Consider the following 10,724-nt stretch of genomic DNA (forward strand, 5'->3'; position numbering starts at 1 on the left):
GGAAAAACCTGAAAATAGCTCTGCAGCAACAATCCACCATCTAACCTGACAGAGCTTGAGAGGATCTGCAGGGAAGAACGTAAGAAACTCCCCAAATAAAGGTGTGCCAAGCTTGTAGCGTCACATCCAAGAAGATTTGAGGTTGTAATCGCTGCCAAAGGTGCTTCAATAAAGTACAGAGTAAAGGGTCTGAATACTTCTGTAAATGTGACATTTTTATTTTTAATACATTTGCTAAAATTTAGAAGAAAACTGTTTTTGCTTTGTCAGTATGGAGAATTGTTTGTAGATTGATGAGGGAAAAAACTATTTAATCAAGGGGTCTGAATATTTTCCACGTTTTATTTAACCAGGCAAGTCAGTTAAGAACAAATTCTTATTTACAATGACTGCCTAGGAACAGTGGCTTAACTGCCTTGTTCAGGGGCAGAACGACAGATTTTTACCTTGTCAGCTCTGGAATTCGATCGAGCAACCTTTCGGTTAATGGCCCAATGCTTCTAACCACTAGGCTACCTGCCGCCCCAAATGCACTGTATATACTGAGGAAAAATATAAAAACACAACAATTTCCAAGATTTTATTGAGTTACTTTCCAAGTTACAGTATTTCCTTTATAACATTTTTAATGACATCACAAAATAACAACCGAAATGTCATTAATGTTCTTTAGATCGCCTCTGACCATTTCCCATGTTCTTTTAGAAACATTGTTCCAGTAGATCGCTTTAGAATGTGTTACGAGTTTCGGTGGGAAAAGTCTGTGAAACAAAGGCACATTCTTCTGGTGAACATTGGAGAGGGAGACCTGAATCTTCTCTCCTTGATTTACAACAGGGCATGAGGTGTTAACCCTCACCAGTTCCCTCCCTCCCCCCTCTGCCGGTGAGAGGGAGTCTGGTTGAAGTTATTTATTGCAAAGCTGATCTGACCTATTGGATCCTCACAGGACAGTCATGACAGTAGCTAAAAGCTAAGTGCTCTCTCATGTTTCTTTGTTTGTTGAGCAGAGCCAGAGATACCTTTGAGGAGATGGAGAAAATCAATTAGAATCGTATTAATGCCCATTATGTACGTTGCCAATTCTACGTCAATGGGCATGCATTCTGGGCGATTCTGTGACAAGGATAGCTTTCCTCCAAGGAGTGAATGGTAGTCAATTGGGCACTAGTTTTAAAAAAAATCAACATTAGCATGAGTGTTGTCAACAAGAAGTACATTACAAATATTTTCCGAGATGTGAGACAATTAAGTTGCTATATTTAATATTGTGTAGCTTTGGAATTACATTAAATTAGTACTTACGAGAAAAATAGGAACGTTTCCCTGACTTTGAAAAGGGATTGATTGACGATTATTTTAGCAACCGCGTGACGCAGCAAGACAACGTGAACGTGATTGCTCGACAGTCTGCTGGGTGGGGCGATACACATGCCTCCTTTCATTGCCAAGTGTGATTCCTATCTCCCCATTTCTCTAATATCTCTGGCAGAGCAGCTCTGTTGCTATCGATACTCAGACTCACAGCCACCATGAGTAGAGTCTATGCAGAGGGAGCTGCCTGCACACAGGGAGCGATCGAATGACAGACAGAGGAGCAGCTAATTTACTAACAAAGGAAGCTATTTCTGATTTCCGGTTCCGGACAGGCCTTACATTTGGTTGAAGCAATCAGGTAGGGTAGGGTGTAACGGTTTTGACTTGCTTGTAGGGGTGCCAGGTAGATTGTGCCTACCAGAAAAAATATAGATTTCTCCTTTTAGTTTGGGAGGGAATGAGTTTATATATAAAAAATATGTAACCTTAAACTTGGCAAGTCAGTGAACTACCCCAGCCAAACCCTTACCCGGACGACGCTGGGCCAAGAGTGATCGTACTTTTTTGTCACAAAATGTAATGAATTCACTCTTCAGAGCAGGAACCGGAAAAAGGGCTTGATAGGAGAAATTACCGGCCTACACTCCATTACAGTAGGTGGCGGTGTATGCACCTTGATGTTGGTTGCGATTCGGCAACACACATTTGGTGAAGAAGAAAACGGATAATGTTTTTTTTGTTTGTCAACGCTGCGCTAGGGAAGTAGGATTCGAAACAGTTGTTGATACAATCAAGGTAAGGTCGCTATAATATTATTTGTCAATCTAGCTTCATATCAAAGTCACTATTTGACTGCAATTAAATGTCCCAGTGGAAATTCAAGAATCACTGAGCGTTAGCAGGCTAGCTTATATCTAGCTAACAATTCAATTGACCTAGCTAGCCACAAAGGTTGGAGACGTCAAGACGGCCTAGTACTAGGCTAGTTGGTGGAAATCCAGCTTTAATTGGATTGCCAGTTTCCACTTTCGTTTGGTAGTTAAGGTCCAATGAATGCCAGCAAGGAATGACAATAAGAGCGCTAGCTACGTTTGCACTGAACGAGTTATTCAGAGTTAGCTCTCGAGCTATCTTTTTGTCATTCCTAGCTGGCAATCTCTGCTTGGTTTTGAATTACATTAGAAACATCCATGCAAAAAGCCGATATCACAGAGCCAGGGTGAAAGTACATGTACATCATATAGGGAACACTAGCTAACGTTTGTTGGTTGTCGTCATTCCCCAGGGTATCTTTATTTTTCACAGTTCGCGCAATTAGTCAGTAGTAGGTAGGTAGCTACCATTTACCTTAGCTGGGCCATCCTACAACGCGGTGCCTTTTCTGTCCCCGTAATTGTTGCAGCAGCATAGTTACCAACATCAACGCCCTAGATAACATGAAAACAACCTAGCCAGCTCTGCTAATGTTCGGAGTGAGGTGTTCTCTCATTTGTGTCTGGAAGTATCTCGAAAACTAGCCAGTTAGCTTGAGTGCGGTTGAGGTCAGAACTCTCGGATCAACAATATTGCTTCGTGTTCTGAAAACTAATCCACAGAGATTACATTTCTGTTAACCTAGCAGATTACTGTCTTCTGAATACAGGTGGTACACCTAATGGTCTCATTGCCCCATGTTCTACTGCCAAAAGGTTTAAGTGATGCCCTAATGTGTTTAGTGCAAAGTCTTAGTGTGCTAGGCTAAGTTTTAAAACCTCAAACTCTGACGCCCTCTGGTGGCATTTTCTAAACGAGGCATACATATTGGTTACTACTTTCAAAGTCCATTTCGGTTTTATAACTATAACTCCTACAAACACATGCTTAGTACTATTAGGAAGGTAAGAACTGTGTGGGAGAAGGACAACTCGTTTGGGTGGGGTGGGCATAAAATGCGGCCGGGAATTGTGCTGATGTTGAACTAGGCTAGGGCAAGAAGCACCCATTTCCCACCGTCCTCTTTCCCGGCTGACGTTTTAAAATGGGGTTTGACTAGATGCTGTGCAGTTGGTCAGAACTGCTTTTTTTTGGTAGGTTAGGGTAAGCTAAAATGCAAATTCAAGTCAATTTGAGATAAACGGTATCCCATCTAGGCATGATCAAGCTGGAGCATTGCTACATTGCCGTAAGCAACTCGTCCTTCTTGTTATTATTCTACCCGTAAATTATGTAGCCTTCTAGATTAGCTTGTCAGAATATAATTTACCATTTGTGTATGCATTGCTATGAGCCATACTTAAATTTGATTAGTCTAGTTAGTTAAGCTAGGCTATTTGTTATTTGAGAAGTTATCCCGTTTCAGTTCAGTCCCCACACTCACAAAAACATTCCGCAAGGTGTACTATCATGACAATGCCCAGGTAGCCTGTGAGTATGTTCACAATGGACATTTTTAAGTGGTATTCTATGCAACTCTTCAGAATGAATGTGTGTATAATGACTAGTGAGCATGCACAATGACCTGACAAAGTTGCCCCCGGTTCACTCACACTGAAATGTTACACCATCATGCTTACCACATTAGTTTGCCTATTCAAGTATTTATTTTCTGCAGGGATTGTCTGCCCCCAGTCCTCTCTCTCACAACTGAACTCTTCCCCAGTTAGGTGTGACGTCATGACAACGTTGGATGACAAGATCCTGGGGGAGAAGCTGCAGTACTACTACAGCAGCAGTGAGGATGAGGAAAGTGACAAGGAGGATGACGAGGGGGAGCACAAGACCATCCGCAACCCAGATGTACTGGAGCCTGAGCTAGAATACAGCGCTGACGGTAGTGCCATCAACACAGGTAACACACGCCTGTGGTTTACATTGTTGCAGTGCATACATTTATGAGAACTTCTCTATTTTGCATGACCGAGCTTGAGAAACATCTCTGTTCGACACAATGTTTTCAATTTGAACATTTTGTTGAAGATGCCCCAGTCGTCTAGCAACCATGACTATGAAGAAGTGTTGTTGTAGGCAGCTGCATTGACACAGTGGTACCAAAGTGATGATGATGATGGTACGTGTGCAGGGCCCAAGGGGGTGATTAATGACTGGAGGAAGTACAAACAGCTGAAGGTGGAGCAGAAGCAGGAGCAGAAGGAGGAGATGGAGAGACTCATCAAGAAGCTGTCCATGACCTGCCGCTCCGACCTGGACGACGAAGCCGACGCCATTAAACAGAAAGAGATGCAGGACAAGATCCAACACAAGGTGAGTGAAGGGGAGAGGGGATACTGAACGCTTTGCAGCATAATAGTTCCGTATACCGATATGTTATACATTTGAGTTGAGGACGCCAGCACACAAATAAAAGATCTAAATAGGAATTGAGTTTTTCAGAAAAGTTATTTCGTGTGTCCTCCCCATCCCTCAGATGACCATGCAGGAGTACAACATGCTCCAGGAAGACGAGGATGACGAGGACTTCCTCCAGCAGTACAGGAAGCAGCGCATCGAGGAGATGCGCCGGAAGGTGTTGCGCGGTAAGCGCTTCGAGCAGGTCTACGAGCTCAACAGTGGCGAGGAGTTCCTGGAGGCTGTGGACAAGGAGGACAAGGCCTGCCTGGTTATGATCCACATCTACGAGGGTGAGGTGCCTGCCTGCGAGGCAATGATGGGCAGCCTGCTGTGCCTGGCACAGGAATACCCCCTGGTCAAGTTCTGTAGCGTGCGTGGGTCGGTTATCGGCACCAGTGCCCAGTTCAGGGGCAGCGCCTTGCCAGCCCTGCTGGTGTACAAAGGAGGAGACCTGATTGGGAACTTTGTGCGCATCACAGACCAGCTAGGAGAGGACTTCTATGCTGTGGATGTGGAGGCGCTGCTGCAAGAGTATGGGCTGCTGCCGGACAAACCTGTCCTTGTCGCTAAGACCATCCGCAACGGCGCCATCACACAGAGCGATGACTCTGACCTTGACATAGACTAGAGAACAGACCTGCACTTAAATAGAAACATAGACTATAACCTCTGTGTACACACATTCGACATAGAATAGAACCCCAATGTGTACACACACAGTCGACAGACTAGAACCCCTATGTACACACACACAGTCGACAGACCAGAACCCCTATGTACACACACACAGTCGACAGACTAGAACCCCTACGTACACACATACGGTCGACAGACTGGAACCCCTACGTACACACACACAGTCGACAGACCAGAACCCCTACGTGCGCACACACACGGTCGACAGACTAGAACCCCTACGTGCGCACACACACGGTCGACAGACTAGAACCCCTACGTGCGCACACACACGGTCGACAGACTAGAACCCCTACGTGCGCACACACACGGTCGACAGACTAGAACCCCACGTACACACACACACGGTCGACAGACTAGAACCCCACGTACACACACACACGGTCGACAGACTAGAACCCCACGTACACACACACACGGTCGACAGACTAGAACCCCTACGTACACACACGCACACGGTCGACAGACTAGAACCCCTACGTACACACACGCACACGGTCGACAGACTAGAACCCCTACGTACACACACGCACACGGTCGACAGACTAGAACCCCTACGTACACACACGCACACGGTCGACAGACTAGAACCCCTACGTACACACACGCACACGGTCGACAGACTAGAACCCCTACGTACACACACGCACACGGTCGACAGACTAGAACCCCTACGTACACACACGCACACGGTCGACAGACTAGAACCCCTACGTACACACACGCACACGGTCGACAGACTAGAACCCCTACGTACACACACGCACACGGTCGACAGACTAGAACCCCTACGTACACACACGCACACGGCCGACAGACTAGAACCCCACACGTACACACGCACACGGTCGACAGACTAGAACCCCTACGTACACACGCACACGGTCGACAGACTAGAACCCCTACGTACACACACGCACACTGTCGACAGACTAGAACCCCTACGTACACACACGCACACTGTCGACAGACTAGAACCCCTACGTACACACACGGTCGACAGACTAGAACCCCTATGTACACACACACACACACACAGTTGACAGACTAGAACACCTATGTACACACAGTCGACAGACCAGAACCCCTACGTGCGCACACACTTTTAAAGGAGTGATTTGACCTACAACTAAGACAGATTGAATACGCTCAAATTCAATAGTGTGGTTTCCACTACCACGTTATCTCTGGGCTAGTCAGTGCTTGATACCGCCAGAGTTGTTTGAAATTGAGAAACTTAACATGCGATTACTTTACGCAAATACCTTGTTGACAAATTTGCGACTCCCTTTGACGATGGTGTGAAATTTTGTCATGGGCGTTACAGGAAGTAATTTCATGTTGTGGAGTCGCTCAGTTTTAAACGGCGATAGAGTTGTACTGGACACCATATTGGCAATATTAGCAAAATGCTAATTCAAAAAACAGTACCCTAATGCAGGGGTATTTATATCTGAGCCTGGAGGTTGACAAGATGGGATGCAGCGATTGTCAGAAGGGACTTTTACTTGCAGGTTAGCAGAATTTACGCAGCAGGTTATAAAAATGGACGTAGCAGGTTAGGAGAATTAGGTTAGGGTTAGCTAAAATGCAAAAATTCCCCCAACGCCACTCGAACATGCAACTTTTGATCTCACTTTGACATTAGCTGCATCTGTTCTAGTCATGGGGAAACGCTTATCACGGCACTTTGATACCGCAGTGACTTTTTCGTAGCAGTTTAGGAGACTGAGGTTAAGGTTAGCGAAAATGCTTTCCTAACATGCTACAAAAATCACTTTGTATCAAAGTGTTGTGAAAAGACTGTCTCTGTAGCCATGACCTGTTCCACCTGGGAAATCAATTGCACCCACATGGTATCCCATGTCTAAATCAATGCCCGATTAGAGGGAAATAATGAAAAACAGCAGTGGAACTGGCTTCAAGGTCCAGTTTTGAATTTGCCTGCAGCTAGTGAAGTGCGTTGTTTTGATCGACAGGACCTAAAGACCTATACATTCCCTATTAATTATGATATTTATTCACCTAAGTTATATGCTTCATTACACATCATGTTAGTTTAACTAGTTACATGAATAATTACATAATAAACCAAGACTGAGACCTATTATTTGTTTTACAATGTGCAGACATTATTATTTTTTGATGTTTAAGCTTTAACTTATTTGTTTTTAATTGTGACAATGCATTGTTGTTTTTCCTGGTCCAATGTCTCTTATTTGTGCATGTTTATCAAACTAGCTCACCCTGTAGAAAATGTTCTGTCCAAAGGGACATTTTGTTAGTTTTATACCTGTTAATATTATGGATAAAATAAACTAGCTTGATTTGACTTACATGGTGTATTTTTGTTTTAAGGGGTAGTAGTATGCATTCACAAAGCATGCAGCTTCTTATGGGGTATAAAGATGGCAATGATGCGCACTTTTTTCTTTCTTCTTTTCTCAGAAGTGGCTCACCACTTACAATTGCTCCTGATTTACTGACAGTGAACATTTGAACAACCTGGTGCAAAGGCTACCAGTCCAAAAATGAAAGCTGTTTGGTTTGTAAGTTTTATTCAGACACTTTTTTTTCAGTAACATTTTTGTAAATCACTGCAGGCTACATTCTGATTCTCCACCGTTTTCCCAAAGTGTGCACATTCACTGAATTTGTCATGAACTCAGCAATGGTAGAAACTCTCCAGACAATGATTACACCAATCCATTGCTTTTAAAGACATGATCTGAAGTGTGCACACTTTGGGAGAAGTGGGAAGCAGACCATATTGTGTCCAACACAACAGTGATTGCACATAATAGAAAGCTCAACGCTATGCTAAGCTAACAATATCATATTGTTTGTCTGTTTAAGACTGCCTCTTGATTTTTCAGCTTTCATGCATAAAACTTAACATTGCCCCTCTGGTGATTGTGATTTCAAAATACACTAAAAGTGCATATACATTTCACTACATATAGTTCATAGCAGACCAAACAATATATCACATTGACTAATTATAACACGATTGAAGGTCTTATTTCAAGACAAGCATTTTAAATGATCAGTCAATCAGTCAGCAACCCAAATACTGCCGTTTCAAGAGCACCATATTATTATTCTGAAAGAGCTTTCTCTAATCACCAATATGTTCCTTTGCAGATTGCAAAAAGCCCTGTAGAGATTGTCCAACCAATGATGACAGCCAATTTCAACCAGTCAATGTAGCCTAAAATGCTCCCAGCAGGAGGACAGTGATACAGGGGAGCGTTATCAAAAAGGGGGGGGGGTGCACATGGAGAGGACTGGCTGAACCATGGGCGTCATGTCCACACAGAGCATGCTCCAACAGGAGATGGGTCTCTGCACTGATGCCTGCAAGAGAGAGAACAACCTTGGTCATTTGTACAGTGACTATGGGCTCAAATCAATCAAACCTGCATTGTGGTATTTACACAGTAGCTTTTTTTCTCATGGTCAAATAAAAGCACAGACTGATCTTGGGTAATGTAAAAACCTACAACTACTACCAGGTAGACCTCCCTCACAGTAGTTACAGTGCTCAAAAGTAACTTATTATGTCTTGTCATTTTGGAGTCACAAATGTAAGAGAAAGAAAATACATTTGCAAATACCCTCAACTGAAAGGTGACATTTGGTACTGTCGCCTCGTATTCATCATTCAATCTCAAATCCAAAATCATGTGAGTATAGAGCCAAAACAATTTTAAAAAATTACATACAGTACCAGGCAAAAGTGTGGACACACCTACTCATTCAAGGGTTTTTCTTAATTTTTACTATTTTCTACATTGTAATAATAATAATCAAGACGTCCAAACTATGAAATAAGACAAATGGAATCATGTAACCAAAAAGGTGTTAAACAAATCAAAATATATTTGAGATTCTTCAACGTAGCCACCCTTTGCCTTGATGACAGCTTTGCTCACTCTTGGCATTCTCTCAACCAGCTTCACCTGGAATGCTTTTCCAACAGTCTTGAAGGAGTTCCCACATATGCTGAGCACTTTTTGACTGCTTTTCGTTCACTCTGTCCAACTCATTCCAAACCATCTCAATTCGGTTGAGGTTGGGTGATTGTGGAGACCAGGTAATCTGATGCAGCAGATAACCCTTACACAGCCTGGAAGTGTGTTGGGCCAATGTCATGTTGAAAAACAAATTATTGTCCCGCAAACCAGATGGGATGGTGTATTCCTGCAGAATGCTGTGGTAGCCATGCTGGTTGTGTGCCTTGAATTCTAAATAAATCACAGTGTCACCATCGCATCTCCTCCATGCTTCACGGTGGGAATCACACATGTGGAGATCATCCGTTCACCTTCTCTGCGTCTCACAAAGACACAGTGGTTGGAACCAAAAATGTCATATTTGGACTCATCAGACCAAAGGACAGATTTCCACTGGTCTAATGTCCATTGCTTGTGTTTCTTGGCCCAATCAAGTATCTTCTTATTATTGGTGTCCTTTAGTAGTGGTTTCTTTTCAGTAATTCGACCATGAAGTCCTAATTCACACAGTCTCCTCTGAACAGTTGTAGTTGAGATGTTACTGTTACTTGAACTCTGTGAAGCATTTATTTGGGCTGGTAATTCTAATGAACTTATCCACTGCAGCAGAGGTAACTCTGGGTCGTCCTTTCCTGTGGCGGTCCTCATGAGAGCCAGTTTCATCATCGCTCTTGATGGTTTTTGCGACTGCACTTGAAGAAACTTTCAAAGTTCTTCAAATGTTCCCGAACTGACTGACCTTCATGTCATAAAGTAATGATGGACTGTCATTTATCTTTGCTTATTTGAGCTGTTCTTGCCATAATATGGACTTGGTCTTTTACCAAATAGGGCTATTGTCTCTATTCCACTCCTACCTTGTCATTTCTCTTTGCTTATTTGAGCTGCTCTTGCCATAATGTGGACTTGGTCTTTTCTTCTGTATTCCACTCCTCCACTCCTTGTCACAACACATTAAGGAAAGAAATTCCACAAATTAACTTTTAACAAGGCACACCTGTTAATTGAAATGAATTCCAGGTGACTACCTCGTGAAGCTGGTTGAGAGAATGCCAAATGTGTGCAAAACTGTCATCAAGGCAAAGGGTGGCTACTTTGAAGAATCTTACATATAAAAAAATATTTTGATTTAACACTTTTTTGGTTACTACATGATTCCATATGTGTTATTTCATAGTTTTCATGTCTTCTCTATTCTACAATGTAGAAAATAATAAAGGTAAAGAAAAACCCTGGAATGAGTAGGTGTCCAAACCTTTGCTTGGTACTGTATATCTCTGCATATTTAGGACTGCATTACATTAAACAAACCACTGAAATCATGGGCTTATATGTATTTTTATGGCTATCTTGTCACAAGACAATTAT

At 43.0% G+C, this 10,724-nt stretch overlaps 1 protein-coding gene across 3 annotated transcripts; it reads left to right on the top strand.

Annotated features, from left to right (window-relative positions):
• Positions 1–1,536: 1,536 nt before the first annotated feature.
• Positions 1,537–7,672, top strand: pdcl (phosducin-like). Of its 3 annotated transcripts, none has more exons than XM_064941987.1 (4): positions 1,537–1,675; positions 3,956–4,144; positions 4,376–4,557; positions 4,721–7,672. In XM_064941987.1, exons 2-4 carry the CDS (start codon positions 3,970–3,972, stop codon positions 5,270–5,272), a joined length of 909 nt encoding a protein of 302 aa, XP_064798059.1. In that variant the 5' UTR covers positions 1,537–1,675; positions 3,956–3,969; the 3' UTR covers positions 5,273–7,672. The 3 variants fall into 3 exon arrangements, with proteins under 3 accessions (XP_064798059.1, XP_064798056.1, XP_064798057.1); XM_064941984.1 differs by lacking the exon at positions 1,537–1,675 and adding an exon at positions 2,009–2,112; XM_064941985.1 differs by lacking the exon at positions 1,537–1,675 and adding an exon at positions 2,027–2,112 and having other exon boundaries at positions 3,960–4,144.
• The last annotated feature ends 3,052 nt before the right edge of the window (positions 7,673–10,724 follow it).

Source organism: Oncorhynchus masou, chromosome 28 (assembly GCF_036934945.1).
Source record: "Oncorhynchus masou masou isolate Uvic2021 chromosome 28, UVic_Omas_1.1, whole genome shotgun sequence".
NCBI classification, from domain to species: Eukaryota; Metazoa; Chordata; class Actinopteri; order Salmoniformes; family Salmonidae; genus Oncorhynchus; species Oncorhynchus masou.

Bases quoted from the DNA above. Each gene is read 5' to 3' on its own strand.
- pdcl (XM_064941987.1), top strand. From the start codon at position 3,970: ATGACAACGTTGGATGACAAGATCCTGGGGGAGAAGCTGCAGTACTAC. The intron at 4,145-4,375 runs GTAACACACGCC...GTACGTGTGCAG, and splicing joins CGGTAGTGCCATCAACACAG to GGCCCAAGGGGGTGATTAAT. The intron at 4,558-4,720 runs GTGAGTGAAGGG...CCCATCCCTCAG, and splicing joins AGGACAAGATCCAACACAAG to ATGACCATGCAGGAGTACAA.